Source organism: Pseudorca crassidens, chromosome 10 (assembly GCF_039906515.1).
Source record: "Pseudorca crassidens isolate mPseCra1 chromosome 10, mPseCra1.hap1, whole genome shotgun sequence".
NCBI classification, from domain to species: domain Eukaryota; kingdom Metazoa; phylum Chordata; class Mammalia; order Artiodactyla; family Delphinidae; genus Pseudorca; species Pseudorca crassidens.
The window spans coordinates 100,509,635-100,529,524 of record NC_090305.1 but is presented as its reverse complement, the minus strand read 5'-3'; the positions used below and the strand labels follow the sequence as shown (position 1 = coordinate 100,529,524).

General features: G+C 47.0%; 1 protein-coding gene across 1 annotated transcript in view; it reads right to left on the bottom strand.

The window, feature by feature from the left end:
• IRAK2 (interleukin 1 receptor associated kinase 2) overlaps positions 1-19,890 on the bottom strand; it is a 57,897-nt gene that overhangs the window by 8,330 nt on the left and 29,677 nt on the right. The window contains exons 4-10 of the mRNA XM_067755437.1: positions 16,359-16,450; positions 14,666-14,860; positions 14,519-14,583; positions 12,607-12,721; positions 10,983-11,092; positions 8,564-8,759; positions 5,134-5,196 (exon numbers count right to left, since the gene is read on the bottom strand). Of these exons, the coding sequence (XP_067611538.1) occupies positions 5,134-5,196; positions 8,564-8,759; positions 10,983-11,092; positions 12,607-12,721; positions 14,519-14,583; positions 14,666-14,860; positions 16,359-16,450 (836 nt within the window). The remainder of the gene's footprint in view (positions 1-5,133; positions 5,197-8,563; positions 8,760-10,982; positions 11,093-12,606; positions 12,722-14,518; positions 14,584-14,665; positions 14,861-16,358; positions 16,451-19,890) is intronic.

Genomic DNA, 19,890 nt, shown 5'->3' with positions numbered 1-19,890 from the left:
AATGTTTATCTTTTTAAAAAGTGTAATGGTGGGACACCCCTGGTGGCACAGTGGTTAAGAACCCGCCTGCCAATGCAGGGGACACGGGTTCGAGCCCTGGTCCGGGAAGATCCCACATGTCGCGGAGCAACTAAGCCCGTGCGCCACAACTACTGAGCCTGCACTCTAGAGCCCGTGAGCCATAGCTACTGAGCCCGCGTGCCACAACTACTGAAGCCCACGCGTCTAGAGCCCGCACTCTGCAACAAGAGAAGCCACCGCAATGAGAAGCCCGGGCACCGCAACTAAGAGGAGCCGCTGCTCGCTGCAACTAGAGAAAACTCACATGCAGCAATGAAGACCCAACGCAGCCAAAAATAAATAAATAAAATTTATTTTTTAAAAAAGTGTAATGGTATTTAAAGTTGACAAATCTGTAAATAAGAATAGAAGCGTATTATTTACGGATATGGAGGTTACCACCACCTGAAACAAATGAGAAACTGTGCATAGTGATTGCCCTGAAAGAACGGTGTAAGAAGATGCTCCCCACTTGACTACCGCCCATGAAATCCTGGGTCTCACTCAGTAACCGCCATCACAAGATGCCATCCTCCATCAAGAACACTCGGAGGCAGAGTGATGGGGAACTTAGTAATGGAGGGACTCAGCAACTCCACCTGAACCCTGATGAATCTTAGTACTGAAAGGAGGGCAGTCTGCTGCACTCCTCAGGCTGTGATGCAAAAGGAAGTACACAGAACCACCTAGACTATGATTCTAATCAAGTCTCAAGGGCTGACAACCAGGGCACAGGAAACAGGGGGAACAGAGAAACAAGTTAAGGATACAACAAGATGCAATCAGAAAAATCCAGCACGTGAGTCCCCCACAGAAGCGACCCACTTTATGCAAAAATGCAATGCCAGGCAGAAAGAAGGGGGGAGGGGCGCAGTGAGAGAACCAAAGTCTTCAGAAACATGTCACCTTGCTTGCATCTAGTTTCAAACGAACCAACTTTAAAAAGTAATTTTTGAGACAATTTGGGACATGTAAATATGAAATGGGTATTAAATGATAATAAGTAATTAAGAAAATTAAATTCTATGGGTGAAATAACAATATCTGGGATTTGCTTGAAAATACACAGACAAAAATGGTTTGGGGGTTGCAAAAGAAATAAGAAAAGCATGATGTTGATAACTGATGGGATGGATGAATGGAGATTCCTTATATTCTTTTCTTGACTTTTGTGTATGTTTGAAATTGTCCATAATAAAAAGGACTTTTTTTTTTTTTTTTCCGGTACGCGGGCCTCTCACTGTTTTGGCCTCTCCCGTTGCGGAGCACAGGCTCCGGACGCACAGGCTCAGCAGCCATGGCTCACGGGCCCAGCCGCTCCGCGGCATGTGGGATCTTCCCGGACCGGGGCACGAACCCGCGTCCCCTGCATCGGCAGGCAGACTCTCAACCACTGCGCCACCAGGGAAGCCCCATAAAAAGGACTTTTTAAGGAAGTGGGCGTCCCTGAGGGCAGGCCAGGGAAAGAGGCCTGGAGTAGTTGCTAGGTGCTGCTACGTTTTCTAAGCCAAGTATGCAGATTACTTGAATTAAACATTTTAATTAAAAAGAAATTAGTCAAAATCAACAGTATTATCAAAAACATTTTTTTGTTGTTGTTAAAAACTAAAATAGAAGCAGTTGAAGTTTTAGGGCAAAAGTTAAACCCTCCCCTTATTTCAACTCTCCAAAGGCAACCCCTGCTAATAGGCTGGATTATATTTTTCTAGAGTTTCTGCTATAAAAGTCCACAGTTATAATCACTTTAGTTATATACAATAATAATGGCAAGCAATCTCCTAAGAGCTATTAAAATAAGCGTAGTAGTAATAATAGCTACCACACAGAGGGCTTACTATGTTCTAGTCACTGTTTTAGGCACTTCACATAGTATTTAATCTTCACTAAACTCTATCAGGTAGGTACTATATTAGCCCCAGATAAATAAGAAAATATAAGATGCAATTTGTAAATTCATTCATCTATTTAGTACCAAAGACGGGATCACACTATATATACTGTTTTGAACTGGCTTTTTTCTCACTTGCAGATATCTCCCTGTCAGAACATATACATCTCTCTTGTTTTGCTTTTTCTAAAATAAGAATGTCTATGTCAGCTTTATTCAGAATTGCCAAAACCGGGAAACAACCCAGATGTCTAGCAACTGGTCAATGGATAAACAAATGGTCGGACATCCATACAACGGAGTATTCCCCAGCAGTACGAGGAATCAACCACTGATACATACAACATGGATGAATCTCAAAGGCAGCACGCTAAGTGGAAGGAGCCCGAAACGCACAGGCACACGCTCTATGATTCCACTTACATGACGCTCCAGAAGAGATGGAACGACACAGACAGAAACTAGATCAGGAGTTGCCAGGGCCTGGAAGGGGGGAAAGGGGATTGACTATAAAGGGACGTGAGGGAATTTTCTGTAATGAAATAAATATTCCATATCTTGATTGTGGTGGTGGTCTCCCGACCATCTACATTTGGTCAAAACTCATACCATTTTTGTGTACCTCAAAAGTGTGAATTACACCTTGACAGAAATAAGTGCATACGTCCACACTGAGATCCCCACACAAAGGTACCAGCAGCTTTATATGTACTGGTCAAACGCTGGAAACACCCTACACGTCGTCAACAGGTGAATGGACAAATGGGGGCACACCCACACACCAGAGCATCATTTGGCATCTAAAGAAATGAACTCCAACACACAAACAGAGCATGGGTGCATCTCACAAAAACTATGCTGAGTGGGAAAGGCCAGACAACAAAAGGGCACACACGCTCTCTACGGTTTCCTTTACAGGAAACTCCAGAAAAGAGAAACTTTGGTACAGTTGTACAGTGACAGAAAGCAGACCAATGGCTGTGGGGGACGGCAGGGTGGGGAGGGGTGAGAGGAGGGTGACAACTGAGAAGAGGTAACTTCTGGGGTAGTGGGCATGCTCATTATCTTGATTTGGTGACGATTTCACAGATAAACACAAATGTCAACATTTATCATATTATACACTTTATCCTCATTATAAGTATTTACAAACATACTCATAAAGCTTTTTTTATAAATAACTTCATGGTGTTCCATGGTGTGTATGATCATATCGTCATTTTTTTAACCGCCTCCCAATTGATAGATATTTCACTTGTTAGCAATGTTTCACTACCATAACTAGTGCTACAACGAACATCCTCGTCCCTCTGTCTTTCTTACTTGTATGCGTTTCCCTAGCGTACAAGTGAAATTGCTGCATCAGAGGGTACACACATTTTAAATTTTGATGGAAGCCACCCAATGACCTCCAGAAACACTGCAGCCATGAACACTCCCGAGTGTGGAGGAGAGGCCGGCTCCTCCCACCCTGGACCCACTTGGCCACAGCTTTCATCTCTGACTTGAATTTTAATTTTTTGCACAATGAATTATAAGTACCACAACAAGGGATGATGGGAGACCCTATTTGGGTCCAGAAGAAGAGAAAAAAACTAGATTAAAAAAAAATTATTTCCTCCATGTTTTTAGAAACCATTTACCAAAAAAGCCTTCTGGGAAGTTTCACCTAAGTGTCTTCAAAGGCTCCTTCCCCTGTGACATTCAATCCCTGGGTGAATGTGCTGGGTAATACGTCTGAGGAAAACTGTCGGAATATGAGAAATTGTCCCAAACTGCCCCGAACCACATCTGAGCTGACCAAACCGATCTCTCTGCAGTACCGGGGGCCTAGTGGCCAAAAGGGGCAGAGCTCTGGGAATTCAGCAAAGGGACAGGTCGTGACTGTCCGCGTATAGGGGAGGTCTTCAGCTTCCCACCCCAGGGTGAAGGGGATGCTTTTGGAGCCTAGTCACAAAAAAGCCAGCTGCTCCAACGGCCTCCACATCAAGTCAGAAAAGTGCTCCCCTCTCAAATTAGTGAAGAGGATTAGGGCTTGCACAGGGGTCAGAGCTCTGCAGAAGACATGGGTTCAAATCCCAGCTCCGCCATCTCGCTGGGGGTCATAAGATACATCTCTTCACCTTGGCCTTAGTTTTCTCATATGTAAAATGGGGACGGTAATAATAACGATGATGAATCCGTATGATTGGACTGTCATGAGAATTAAACAGTCAGGAGAGCGCTGGGGTTAAGAACTCAGCATCTGGGCTTCCCTGGCGGCGCAGTGGTTGAGAGTCCGCCTGCCGATGCAGAGGACGCGGGTTCGTGCCCCGGTCCGGGAGGATCCCACATGCCGCGGAGCGGCTGGGCCCATGAGCCGTGGCCACTGGGCCTGCGCATCCGGAGCCTGTGCTCCGCAACGGAAGAGGCCACAGCAGTGAGAGGCCTGCGTACCGCAAAAAAAAAAAAAAAAAAGAACTCAGGATCTGCAGTCCAGCAGATGTAACTCAGAATCTCGACTCTGATACTTAGTAAAGCTGAGATCTCAAACAAACCTCAGAGCCTGCTCACCTCATCTGTAGGTGAACATAATGACTTTATCAATCTCATGGGGATTCAGATGACCTAGAAAGGTAATATATGTAAAGTGCCAAACACAGAGTTGGGTGTGTTGTTATATTTTTGAAATGACACTATACACACGCACACGTATATTTGAATGACAGTTCTTACGAACCTACAAAATGGAAATTATTGTTTTTATTATCGAAACCTAAAAGGGCTGCAATTAACTTTCACCAATTTAAAGACAAACCCTAGGACTTCCCTGGAGGTCCAGCGGTTAAGACTCTGGGCTTCTGCGGTAGGGGGCATGGGTTCGATCCCCGGTTGGGGAACTAAGATGCCACATGCTGCATGACGTGGCCAAAAAATTTAAAAAATAAAGACAAACGCTATATGATTGCCTGACATGCAGAGAGAAGACATGGATTTCCGCTAAACATTCTAAACTTTCTTATCATGAAAAAGTAATTGTTCCCTGGATGGTGCAGGGGGAAGGTTACAGCTACTTTGCACAAGTACAAATCAAACCCTGGACTGAGGCCTCGTTAGCATCTGTAAAATGGGTGCAGTGGAGGTCCCTGCCCTCCCCACCCCTTGACCCCTCATAGCTGTGAGAAAGAAGTGACTGGTTCCCTTACCAAGTAAACCGGGCTCCGGTTGTCGTCCATCGCGGGGATGCCAGTGAGGACCTCAGCTAACACCTGTGAGAACACGGAGTTAGCACGGTTCACACACACATGCACAAGTTCACCCAGGAGCTTCTGGCCAAGAAAGAAGTTCCTTCTCAGGAACAAATTCTGAGCTCCAGGCCTGGCTCTGGCATCTGCCAGCACAGACACTTGCCCAAAATCTGGAACGTGGGATTATCACTAAACACCTCCTCCAGCTAAACACACCACCCAGCTACTAGGAGAAGGTTTAAGTTAATTGATAGCAAGGTAGGGAGGATGAAAACCAAATGTGTGTGTATTACCATCAGATAGATAGACAAGATACACACACACACACACACCTCTCTCTATATATATACACATATATACAGCTATCTGTATACACACATACATATACATACACACACTATATATACTAAAGATATTTTCATTTAAAACCCATCAGGAACGGTAAGCAGGCACGCTATGTTAATCTCAAGAAAAGGAGGAATCCATGTGCAGACACCTATTCTAGACAGAAAATCTCGGCAGGATCTATAGCACGTTTCATCCACAGGCCTTTATTTACATTATTTGTTCATTAATACATCCATTTAAGAAAGGAGCACAGCCCTGAGCCAGTGTAAGCCACCACAAAATTGACAAACTGTGATCTGTGTCTTAATAAATGGGAAACCTGCTTTGAACAGAAATTCAGCAGAGATAACAGCACACTGGCTAAGGGGTCCCTAGTCAGACAGACCTGGGTTCAAATTCTGACTCTGTTCCTTACATGCTTTAGTGATCTTTGGGCAAGAAACTAAAATCTGGGGACTTTCCGGGCGGTCCAGTGGTTTAGACTCAGCGCTTCCACTGCAGGGGGGTGCGGGTTCAATCCCTGGTCAGGGAACTTAGATCCCACACGCCGCATCTGAGCCTGTATCCTTATGTGGTACGTGGTGATCTAGTGGTTGTAAATATGAGGCAGTGGGTACTCCATCTTAGTGTCAAATCTCCCTCCCACAACTTCTCTCAAAGTCAGAATAAGGTCACGTCACTGCCAAGAACTCCTCCACCCAGAAAGGGCCTGCAGGGTTACTAACAGACTGGCACTGGCCAGGAGGGGGCAGCAGAGGGCACCCCTGCAGCTGGCGGAGGAGCCCATGGAAAAGGGACTCCGGCTGGGGTCCTGCCAAGGCAGGAGGGAAGAATAAGAGGAAATAAATAGACATTTCCTCTGCCTCTTCCACATGGCAGGCCCTGTGCCAGGCCTTTTACAGAGGTTACTTAGCGCTCATCAAAAAGAACACTGACCTACTACGGTATAGCACGGAGAACTGTATTCAATATTCTGAGATAAACCACAATGGAAAAGAATATAAAAAAGAATGTATATATGTGTATAACTGAGTCACTTGTGCTGTACGGCAGAAATGACCATAACGCTGTAAATCAACTATACGTCAATAAAAAAATAAATTAAGGAAAAAAACACACAGAGAAATGCAGTGTTCCCCACAACAAGAACCAAAGTCCAAAATCGTACCATCCATCAGTGGCAGGGCTGAGAAAAAGACTGAAGGGAGCCAGTAGGCACTCGCTGAATGAATGAATGAGTGAATAGGAAAGTCAATTGTTGCATCAGGAGCTGAGTTAAAAAGTCAAGAGTAAACAGAAATCAAGAGTGAGGGTGTGAAGGTAGGAAGAATAACGGTAACCACAATAATAATAATCATGTTGACCTATGCAACATACTCTGCTAACCAGTTTATATATGTTATCTTATTAATCTCCATATGTATGAATACCCCCATTTTCCAGAGGACAAAACTGAGGCCCAGAGTTATAGGTGACACCCTAGGTCACACAGCTGAAAGTAACTGAGCTGGGACTCAATCCCATGCTCTTAAGCTCTACCTTATAAGTGCCTGGCAGCCTTGGGCTTCAGTTCCACTGGTTCTTAAAGGAGCAGGAGCTTGGGCTGGCCCTGCTGAGCTTCACTGAGCCCCTCACAGTGGGGCTGATGGGGGCGAGGAGGAGGAGGCGGGAGGGAATTGGGGGACAAGTAAACCAGAAGGGCCGATGGGCTGGGAGACAGAGGGAAGCAGAATCTGGTATGTGGAGGCTGGGCTGAGGGCAGAAAGTGGCTCAGAGGAAGGGCATTAGTGGGAGAGGTAGATGGACGGACTGTGGTCAAAGAGAGGAAGTATAGAGTTTAAGGCTGGAGAGGAAGAGAGAAGGCACGGTCCAAGGTGCAGCTGTTGGCTTCTGGCAGAGGTCAGCCAGCGACTGTCACTTTTCTCAGCCAGCATTTCCCAGACCGGGATCCACAGGTGTCTGATGCTTAGAGATACTAAGAAAACAAGGTTCCATGGTCAAGGGAATTTGGGAAACATTTTGGGAAGAGGTTGCCATGGAGACCCTTTCAGAAAACAGCTTAGGAGTGAGCAGTGCCAGCAAGTTAGGGTCACTGAAGACCCTCAACAAGTTTATAAGCCAGTCCTGACGGGGGGGTGGAGATTGGAAGCCCACCTCCATACCATTGCTGGGTGGTGGTGAATTCACAATTACCAGATTAAAGGCTATTTACCATATGAAAGGCTCTTGTTAATTTTGTGGTAACTTTTTTTTTTTCCTGCTTAACCTTGCTCAACCCAGCATTTCCCAAACCTACTTAAACACATCAAACCCCTTTAAACACATCAAACCTATTGAGATCTCAGGGAACTGGTATTCTTTGGAGACTGCTACAGTCAGACCATGAACTCCTGGGGGAGGGATTGTGTTTTAGTTACATTTACATTCCAAGTGCCTGACACACAGTACTGAAGGACAGCAGTGGTGACAAGGACAGAGGTTGGATGGGTAGATAGATACTGAATGGATGGGTGGCTGTTGCCGATGAATGGCTGGATAACAACTGGACTGATGGACGGATGGACAGATGGACAAAACAGATGGACGAACAAACAAGAACAAACAGACAACTGGATAGATAATTAGATGGCTGGCTGGATGCGAATCAGGGAAGTCAGGAGGTACCTTTAGCCTATTGGAATCTGGACACTCATGGGGCGGGGGCCTTTACTTCAAGGGTTGGCAAACTTTTTCTGTAACAGGCTAGATCGTAAATATTTTAGGTTTTGTGAGCCACAAACAATCTCTGTCACATCTTCCTTTATTATGATTGTTGTTGTTGCTGTTATTATTCAATCTTTTATAAATGTAAAAACTAGTCTTAATTATAGGCCATAGAAAATAGGCCATTGGACTGGTTCTGACCTGTGTGCCATAGTTTGCCAACCCCTGCTGTACTTGGTGGAACATTTCTAAGAGCCTCTATTATGTGCTTACAAAGGAGCCATGGGAAGGACAAATGTGTACAGGCCCAGATCTGAGCAGAGAAGGAAGCTCTTACTATTCCACAGCCGAATATGTCCACTCGCTTTGTCAGCTGCCCCACCCTGATGAAATCTTCTGGAAGGTATGCAGTGGAGGCCTGGAAAAGGCGGGTCTTCACCGTGGTGTATTTTGACTTTTTGTTGACAGGACACCAGTGAGCCATCGAATGAGCCAGCTTGGGGGTGAAGTTTTGGTCCAGCAAGACATTGGAGCTGTGGGAAAGAAGGCAGAGAGAACCCTCTTGTTTTGAGGTAGACAAGAAGAGGTTGCCATGGAAACCCTTTCGGAAAACAGCTTAGGAGTGAGCAGTGCCAGCAAGTTAGGGTCACTGAAGACCCTCAACAAGTTTATAAGCCAGTCCTGACGGCAGGTGGGGATTGGGAGCCCACCTCCACCAGCAAATGGGGATGGAGCTAAGATTAGTCCTGCTGTCCCAGAAATGGCATTTGGTGGCCAGACAGGTGCAGCCATCCTGACCCCCACGGATGTCAGCCCAGATCAACCTCAGCCTGCCAAGCCCAGAGGCTGTGCCGCCTCCGTCTCTTCAGAAGCTGCTCCAACCCCCAGCTCTGGCCCAGCTGACTCATGTCTAAATGCCAGCATCCTTCGGGACTGAACCTGCCCAGATCACGGGGAATAAGAAGAGCAATAAAAATATTCTTGGAGGGCTTCCCTGGTGGCGCAGCGGTTGAGAGTCCGCCTGCCGATGCAGGGGACGCGGGTTCGTGCCCCGGTCCGGGAAGATCCCACATGCCGCGGAGCGGCTGGGCCCGTGAGCCATGGCCGCTGAGCCTGCGCGTCCGGAGCCTGTGAGGAGAGGCCCGCGTACAGAGAAAAAAAAAAAAAAAAAATTCTTGGACCGTGGGAATGAACACTCTCAGAAAGTACTCCAGAGGAAAAATTTAAAATTTTTAAAAACTAAGCTTCAAGTATAGAAATATTCAAACTAACCCAAATGGTTTTTAAAAAGTAGACACAGAGAGCAGTTCTCCTAGGTTCCCTTACCCTGCTGCTCTCCGCTCAAGCTCCCCCTTTCAATAAAGCCTTTGGTTTTGTCATAAAAAGTAGACACCAATTCCAATATCCACTATTAGGAGTTGTTATGTAAATTATGGGCAAATACCTTCAATGGAAGACTAAGAAGTCATGAAAAATGATGACAGGCAATGTGGGGAAATGTTTACCATGTTTAACTCATGGGGAAAAAGAGAATATGAATTGGTAAACGGGTAACGGTGCTATCTTAGGGCTGAGATGTCTGTGTGGGCAGGGGTGGGAAAAAACCCAGAAAAGTGGCGGCCAGCTGGTGAGTGAGGGCAGCAGGGCCAGGATGACCACCTGCCCTTTCATTTCCTTTCTTGCTATTACAATTGTTTGTGCAATCAAATAAAAATCGGGGGGAGAAAAGAGGAAAGGGCTTCCACTTGCCAAATGGGGAGAGAACGCTGAGGAAGTATGAATTCTATGGTTTCGAGTTCAGTTTTGCCAGATCTTCTGGTATATTCTGCAATCCCTCTCCGTGCTTCCAGTCTTGGGAGCACGTTACTGATATGCTGGGGTACACACCTAACTTGCATCACAGTATCTGTGACAACAGATGCACAAGCAAGAACGGGTCTCCAGGACTTTCCTGGTGGCACAGTGGTTAAGAATCCGCCTGCCAATGCAGGGGACACGGGTTCGAGCCCTGGTCTGGGAAGATCCCACATGCCGCGGAGCAACTAAGCCCGTGAGCCACAACTACCGAGCCTGTGCTCTAGAGCCCGCAAGCGACAACTACTGAGCCCACGAGCCACAACTGCTGAGCCTGCATGCCACAACTACTGAGCCCCTGTGCCACAACTACTGAAGCCCTCGCTCCTAGAGCCCGTGCTCCGCAACAAGAGAAGCCACCACCACGAGAAGCCCGCGCACCACAACGAAGAGTAGCCCCCGCTCGCCGCAACTAGAGAAAGCCCGCGTGCAGCAACGAAGACCCAACGCAGCCAAAAGTTAATTAATTAATTTAAAAAAAAAAAAGAACGGGTCTCCGCAAAGAGCCTGAGCAAGGAGCTCCAAAGCCCAGGGAGCCTGGCAGACATGGCCCACAGCTTAAGGACCTGATCCAGACCAGCTGCTGGAGGGGAAGTGAAATACAGCAGGGGAGTGGAGGGCTTGTTGGGGAAATACCAACAAGCTTTTGGGGGAAATACTCTTGTTAGGGAAAGACAAACGTGGAGACAGGCAGTTCATGCTGACAGCAATCAGGGACAGAGTACAACCCAGAAACACTGATGTTCGAGGGTATAACAAAGAAAGAAGAGCCCCAAGAGAGGCAAGGAAGGGAGAGAAAGTGAAAGAGAAGAGAGACAGAGGGAGAGGAATGGGACCCAGGAGTGTGCGACACCTCATCCCTGTAGCCCAGCCCTGGGCGGGGCCCAGCCCACCTCTCTCACCTCTTGACGTTGCCATGGATGATCTCCAGGCCATGCAGATGCTCCACGGCATGAAGCAGCCCTGAGCAGATGACGACACGCTGGGGCCAGGGGAGCGGGTCCGAGCCACCCTAAGAGAAAGAAAAGGAGGAGAAAACAGTCACACATAATGCCTTTGTAAAGTCCCAGTGGCAGAGTCCTGGGCTCCTGTCTCTCCTCCAGCCCTCATGTCCTCTGCAACAGGGCTCGGCCAGCATGGTTTACTGGCAGGGTACCGGTTTTGACATCAGACACATCTAGGTATAAATCCCAGCTCAGACATGCACTAGCTGTGTGACTTTGGAAAAGACACTCAACGTCTCTGAGCCTCTGCTTCATCAGATATAAAATAGAAATGTTAATCCCTATGCTTTAGGGTTGTTGTAAGGATTCAAAGGAGTGAATGGTATGCCCCTAGCATAGTGCCTGTTACACAGTGGGTGCTCAAAAAGCAGAAGTTATTTTTATCATGACTATCATGTGGCAGCTCTGGAATTCTTCTCTAGGAGGGGCTGGTTGGGAGAGGAGCTAGGGAGCTTGTGTTGGCACACCAAGCACATGGGCTGATTTTGTAAGTATTTGGGGAGATCTCACAAGAGCTGATGGGGATTATCGGTGGTCTAAAGCCCCCTACCTGCCACTGAATGTCCAAGCAAAATCACCTCTTATGTTTTAGGTCGTCTCTTAGGTCCCACAGCCTCTAAGAACTGGCCTTGCTAATGGATTTCTTCTAAAAAACTCTGGAATCTGGAGCCACACAAACCCAGTTTAAACTCTAGCCCTGATACGTGTCAGCTGTGTTCCTTTGGGTAAGTCACTTTGCCTCTCTGTGCCAGAGACTCCTCTTTTTGAAAATGGGGGAAACCTCCAGGGCTGTGGCAAGGTCCGAAGCAGATGTGTAAAGCCATTACCAAGGTGTCTTGCACACAGTGAGAGTTCAGCAAAGCTACCAATCATTATTACACCATGAATAACTGCTTCGTCTGGTCCCTGACAAGGGAAGCAATAATTCTGTTGCAGAATGACTTTTTACCCTCTGTTTGAGGATTTTATGGGAAGGAGGCTTGTCTTAAAAATGGTAATTTTAATAGATACAGCACTCACATAGTATGACCTGCAAAAGGTCAAAAGGGTGTGGAGTAAAGTTTCTCTTCCAACCTATGCTCCATCTACATAGTTCTCCCCAGAGGCAGTCAAGGCACCAGTTTCTTGTATCTTTTCTGAAATATTCCATAAATTCACGAGCAAATAGGAATTAACTAGAATAGCATTTTTTAATAAAAATTTGCCTCCAATTTCCATACTCAGTTAATTCTTCTTCTTGTCCTATTGCATTGGCTAGCACCTTCAGAACAATGTTGAATAATATAGCACTATGGGGTACCTTTGTCTTGCTCTTGACTTAAATGCCTCTTGTCAAAAAACATTTTAAATAGGTTTTTACCTGAAGATGTTTAGCCAGATCTTATCTATCTTGGCCCACCTCCTCTTCTCGAAGGGTCTCTCGAAGGCCCCTTTCCCCTCTGGACTCCTAAAAGTCCTTAACCCTGATTCTCCAACTGGGTACTGCCTAATCCTGTTCTTTGACCATGACCGAGCCCCTTACCTGACCCTGGAGTCTGTCCTGTAAAGAACCATTTGCCATGTACGGGTAGATCAAGCTGTAAAACTGTTCTCCAGTGCAGAGGCCCAGCAGAGGTAAGACATTGGGGTGGCAGCATCTGAAATCAGACATCAGTACAGGGATGAGGAGTCAGACGGAAAGAATAATCAAAGACTGCTCCATTTCCTACCTCCTAAACCTCTTCCGCCCTCTCCACCCCGAGGCCACCAGTAGCCTCCCAGGTACTAAATGCGCTAAACCCTGAGCAGGGTAGAGATGACAGCTGCATGCCCTCAAGGAGCTTAAAATCAAGAAACTCAAAGTACATGACACCCTAACCACCCGTCTTCCAGAAGCAGAGGCTTAGAGGTTAAGGAACTTGCCCAAGGTCACAACTAGCAAACACTGAAGCCAGGACCAGAGAGCAGGTCTGTTTGACTCCCAGGATTCGGGTTCTCCCCCGAAATCCTCTTCTGGTGGGTTCCGAGTCACTGTTCCCTCTTGACCCTCTTCCCACCTCTCTGACTGCTCTTTCTTGGCCTTTTCCACTAAGACCCTCCTCCTTTGCCTTCCCCTGAAACTTGAATCTCCCTGGCTGGGCTCATCATCTTGTTTTATAACCTTCTCCACCAGGAATCTCTCACCTCTATGAGGAACACCCCCAAATCTCTCATCTCCAGGCACATCCCACACACCAGAACTGACTGTCAAACTGCATCCCAATGTTCCAGGTGAACAACCTAGACTCAACAAGTTCCAAACCTGCTTCTCTGCCCACAGTTATTTTCTCAACCAAGGGCACCACCATCCATCCAGTTTCCTAGAAACCTCCTCACCTCCCCCATCTAATTAGTCACTGTTCACTGTCATACATAGCTTTCAATACACCCCCTTCATTCTCCCCTCCTCTGCCTTGGGTCCGACCCCAATGAACCCTCCCCAGCACTGTTGCAACGGCCTCCTGCCTGATCCCTTGGCCCCCCTCCACTCCCCCCAGGCCATCCTACTGCACAATTTTCACACTCAGCAGAGTTATTTACACTTCACTCTCCCCACTGGACTCCCCACTGGCTGTGTATTCTTCATGTCTGCACTCCCTAGAACAAAGAAAGGCCCTGACTGACGACTCACATTTGCAAATCAATGAATGAAGGAGTGACTACCGACTCCAGGAAGGCACTATGCCAAGGTGGAAAGGGAATCAGGTGTCCCGTTTCCATTAAGCGTGTCTGTGTGTGGATAAGTGTGTGTGTATATATGTGTGCATGCGCACGCGTGCGTGTGTGTGTAGTCATGCATATGTATGAAGAGAGAAAGGATTAAAGAAAATATATCAAAATCTGAATACCGTAGTAGTTACTTATAGGTGCTATGGAAAATCGGTGATTCCTATTTTCCTCTTTATAATTTTCTTTATTTCTTAAAATACTCCACAATCATCACACACTGCCCAAGGCTACACACTGGCAGAGGAACTCAGACAGTGACTTGCCAGGTTGAATGACAGCTGGTGTCCAGCACACTGCAGGGGTCCAGTATGTGCGTGTTCAATCCATCAGGCGATGACGGCAGAGCCAAGATAAGTGTCCAGGTATCCAAATGTCCCCCCCCGCCCTTTCCCAGCCCCCCCACCAAGCTCTGTGACGGGGAGGCTCACTTTCCTTCAACCAACCACATTCCAGCTCTGCCACTTACTAGCTGTGCGATCTTGGACAAGACACTTAATGTCTCTGTGCCTCAAGTTGCCCATGTGTAAAATAATGTGAAAACAGTAGCCATGTTACAGGGGTCTTGTGAGGATTAAATGAGCTTACATAAAGAGAATGCTTAAAACGTGCCTGCCACATAGGAAGCACTATATACAGGTTAGCAGTCATCACTATCAAACAAAGTATTTTCCAAAGGGGAGGCTTACCTACGACAAATTTGTACCTCTACCTGGAAGAATTTTTCAATTGATCCTGGACCTGAACAGGGCACCTGTGGGAAAAGACACTGAAACATGAAAATCTAGCCTCACCATGTAGTCTCCACCCCTTACTGGAAACCAGTAAGTGCCCACCTCTCTGAGCTTCTTGAAGATGAATGGAGTGCCGAGCCTTTGCCCTCTGTAGATGTCAGCAAAGGTCCCCTCACTGATTTTGTGGTTTGGGTTGAAGTTATCAGTTGCCTGGACCACGTCCACCTCGCTCCAGAAAAGGCTGTCATCAGCCAGGCTCAAAAGTGTCTCCTGCTTAGGAATGGAGGTGCTGAAATCCTGGGAATTCAGAGAGAAGAGACTGAGATTAATATGGAATTAATATGGAAAATACTATTTTCCCTACTACCTCAGGGACTCTCAGAACAGCAGAGCTGAGGGGTGAAGGGGATCATCTCATCCAGTGAGGAGGGATGGCAAAAAGGACAGATCCCAGCTCTGCTTCTAACTTGCTCCGTGACCTTGGACAAGTTGCTTAACCTCTCTGAGTCTTCATTTCCTCATCAGCAAAAATAAAGATAACCATAATACCCTGGAGGGTAATTTTGAAGATTAACTAAAATGTGAGTATTCCCGGCCCATGGTGGAGGTTTCCTTTTTTTTTTTTTTTTTTTCCCCAGTTTACAAAGATGAGCACCAAGGGGGTCAAAGAACTGAAGTGAGTTTACACGGCGGGTCGATGGCTGGGCTTGTGTCCCCGGTCCTGCACACGGTATACATGCCGGGAAGCAGGACACAGGTTCACATAACCTGTACAGGTAAGCCCAAGAAAAGCAGCTCTGCATCAATCCCTTTTCTTCTTAAAAATAGGTGTACATAAACTTCCATTTTTTTTAAGTTATATGTGCTCTTATAAACAGTTTTAGATAATTAGAGGGGAGCTAATTATACATGATCTCATTATCCACTTAACTGCTATTAAAGTTTAGTGTAATTCTTGTCAGTTAGATACACGAGAATTTATTTTTAAAAATTGGGACCATGCCGCACCCACCGGTTTGATTTCCAGTGTTTTCTCTAAACGTTATACCATGATCATTCTTCCAATTACTAAATCATCTTTGAAAATGATTAATTATTAAAAAATAAATAAGCCTGCTTAAGTGACAGTCCCTTTTATGCAAGAGCTCCACTAACCAGACCCATGTAGCACTGGCTTCCCTGCCAGGCACTCTGCCCAGGACACCTTTAGGGGCCCACGAAAACATCTTAACGTAATTTCTTTCGAAGTCTGATGAACAAAAATGAACTTTTCATGTTGAAGAAAATGTTTTAATTTTTAATCCAACTTGGATTATGTTCATCTTTATACCGTTGCAGACATAAAGTGTAATTTTAAGTAATATTTTTAAATGAAAGAAAGGGCCTAGAAAGGCAAAAATGCTTAAGATTCACAGAAGTCACTTGTGACCCTGGACCCAAATCATTAAAAATTCAGGATAACTCCAATACATTTTGTGTTGAAAAAAGGTTGAAGGGGAGGCATTTTGACTACTGCAACCAAGATATTTTGGGAGGAGGAAGATGCCAATTATCAGCTCTCATTTAAATACAAATAACGGAAAAGCTCATTAAAAACTACAGTGCACCCTCTCCCCGCCCCTGATTTACTGAGGGCCAGCACTGAGAGTCTTAGAAGCTCAGAGCAATTCAATGGGCCTCGTTTCTCCCCTTCATCCTGACCCCTAACCCCCAAACTGTTCCCGAGGAATAAACACGTTGCATTTCTGAGAGAGGGTCACAGCTGGGAGCTACTGCTGGGGGGCAGAGGCTTTACCTTTGAATCGGATGAGGCTGGTAGGTCGGTGTTTACGGAAGGAGAGGCATCTTCAGCAGGGCCCCAGGGGCTAGCTCTGGCTGGAGCAGGCCCTGGAAAGGAGGGACAGTGGGTCAGGCCACAGCCACTGGAGGAAGGAGGGACGGGTCCCTGCCTGGTCCCCAGACCCAGTCAGTCTCTCATTCACTCCACAAACATTTTACTGTCAGTGATGACAGCTGCCATTTCCGCTGCTCGAGCGTTACCCCGTGGAAGCCTTATGACAGCCCTGTGGGTTGGTCCTATACTAAGTCCCCGTGTGACAGGTGGAGAAAGGGAAGCACTGGAGGTGGCCACTTGCCCAGGGCCACGCTGACAGTAAGTGGCAGAGTCGGCCTTCAAATGGAGATCCTTGGGCCTTCTAACCCCTACACTGTCCCACCTCCCACAAAAGCAGCAGAGAAGGACACAGGTGCGTTAGCTACAGAGCCTGCCCTCCAGAAACCTCCACGGCAGCAGGAATGGCAATAACCAGCCTCCCAGGGCAGAGGCAGGAGAAGCCTGCCTTAGTGGGTTGGGAGATCAAGGAGGCCCTCACAGAGGAAGGAACACTTGACCTGAGCTTCAAAAAGCGGAAAACATTTGCAACAAGTAGTTATGACGTAGGGAGGGCACCGAGGCCGTGGAACCGGCCCACGAGGAGGTATGGCAGCAGGAAAGCCCAGGCGAGCGGTAAACATTCCGGGCACGCTTAGTTAGCAAACACTGACAGCATTCCCAATGCTTCCCTAAGCTAACTCATTTCACGCTCATAATAGCCCCAGGAGAGAGATGCCAGTATCATCTACTCTTTACAGGTGGTGAAACTGAGGCACGGAGGGGGGACCCAACCTTTCCAAGGGCACCCAGTCAGTGGCTCCAGAGTCTGTGCTCTTAATCCCTTAGTGAACGTAGAAGATTCACAAGAGAGGTGCGGCTTGAAGAGTAGTTCAGGGTCAGGGAAAGGTCAGGTTAAAGAGGCTGACATGTCCTCACCAGGCACCACGTGAAGATTAACCTGAAGGCTGATGGGGCAGTCTGGGGTCTGCAGGTCAGAGCAGGTGCAGGCCGGGAACAAGACAGGCCACGTAGCTGACCCACATGAAAGTGCCTTGACCAGCAGCCTGAAGCTTCAGATGTCACCGTTGGAAACACCCAAGTGGCCCTACTGCAGGGCTGGCCTCTGAGTAACAGGGAGCCGGCCCTTCCAAGGGAAACTGACTTTGACCCAAGGGTTGCTGGCCAAATCCACCTGTTTCAAGTATTTCTGGCTTACCTCACCAAGAAAGGCGTGATTAATGTGGACCTTTGACCATAGACAACATTAACTCAGAATACTGAAAACAGCACCATGGTGAAGCTAGAATCAGCCTTCCAAAACTACTAACCAAGGCAGCTGAGAAAACAAAACTCACCTGACAGAAAGCCTGAGGCTCTTTCGTCCTCTCAGAGGAGGGGCCCCCCTAAGCCTCTCTCCCTGCATTGTCTGCTGCTTCTAGAGTCTTTTGTTTGTTTGTTTGTTTTCTTTTTTTCACATTTTCCAGCATTGGCGATATTTGAAAGGACTACACTTGAGAAGGTACTGTGCTGGTACACCCACACTGCACCAGCAACCCCCAGAATGGGGTACTAACAACAAACACCCCTCCCCAAAATACACAGGTACGAACACACATTCACACACACCCTCTTTGTCTCTCAGTGCACTACAACTTAAACTGACCTTTGGACTTCCCCGGTGGCGCAGTGGTTAAGAATCCGCCTGTCAATGCAGGGGGACACGGGTTCGATCCCTGATGGGTTCGATCCCTGATCCGGGAAGATCCCATATACCACGTAGCAACTAAACCCGTGCGCCACAACTACTGAGCCCACATGCCGCAACTACTGAAGCCCGCGTGCTTAGAGCCCAGAGCTCCGCAACAAGAGAAGCCACCGCAACGAGAAGCCCGTGCACCGCAACGAAGAGTAGCCCCCGCTGGCGCAATTAGAGAAAAGCCCGCTCACAGCAACAAAGACCCAACACAGCCAAAAACATTTTTTAAATATATAAACTGAGCTTCAGGGTAAGAGCTATAGCTCAGACACAGGAATTAAACCTTTGGCAAAAAAAGGAAAAAATAAAACCAGAATAAACGGATAAAGAAGATGTGGCATATTTATACAACAGAATATTACTCAGCCATAAAAAAAAAATTGACTTAATGCCATTTGCAGCAACATGAATGGACCTAGAGATTATCATACTAAGTGAAGTAAGCCAGGCAGACAAATAGCATATATCACTTACATGTAGAATCTAAAAAAAGTGATACAAATGAACTTACATACAAAACAGCAATAGACCCACAGACATACAAAACAAACTTACGGTTACCAAAGGGGAAAGGGTGAGGGAGAGATAAATTAGGAGTTTGGGATTAACAGATACACCCTACTATATATAAAATAGATAACCAACAAGGATCTACTGTAGAGCCCAGGGAACTATACCCAATATTTTGTAATAACCTGTAGGGAAAAGAATCTGAAAAAGAATATATATATATATATAACTGAATCACTTTGCTGTATACCTAAAACCAACACAACATTGTAAATCAACTATACTTCAATTAAAAAAATAAAAAGGTAAAATAAAAAACAAAATAACTAAAACCAGCAACGTGCTACAGACCAGCTGGCAGCCCTGTAACTGACCAGAGCCCAGCTGTTCACTTAAATCCATCCGCGCATCCGCATGCACCCAGGCCGTGCTTCCTGAGGCTGCTCCCACCCCGACTCCCCACCCCTGGTGACTGGGTGTGGAGGGGAGACTGCCTTGCAGTAAGGCTCCTGGCCACTGCTGCTCCAGAGGTGGAGACCTCCGCCCTTGCCCTGCCTGCCTTCTCTTGGGCTCAGCTCAATACCCTTGGCCTGAGTCACCCAAACTGTGGTCACAGTCATCCATCTCCTAGGTGTGGGCCGTGTGTCTGTCCTGCTCCACAGTGAGTTACTTGATGTTTTCTTTCAATCCACTCCAGTTCACGTATTACATATTCAGCCTTGAAATCCCTAGTTTTTGTGCATGTGATATATTCTCTGCCTAACACCCGTGTTCCATGTACCACTGGGGACAGACACTCTACACTCTGGGAACTGCTGTTCCAGGCCAACTTGACTTCCCTCCTGCCTCTTTCCTGGCGTTCTGCTCTATCTGCTCTCCCCGCCCCAGGGCTGACCTCAGAGCAGGCTGCACACACGGTCCCTCATCCTCTCCCACTGCCCAGCGAGGCCAAGGTCAGCACTAGCCTCACACAGCCATGATTCTCTGGTCTGACTGATGCCTGGGGTTTGCTCTGGGGGCTGCACCAGGCCTCTCAGTGTGGGGGGATCGCTGAGGTCTGCTCTTGTGACACAGGAGGGCTACTAGGGGTGGTTGAGTCTATTTATCCCTGTGGTTTGCGTAGGGGGAGCGGGGGGAGGGAGTGGAATTGGAACCAATACCGCAAGGCTGAGAAATCAGATAAGAACT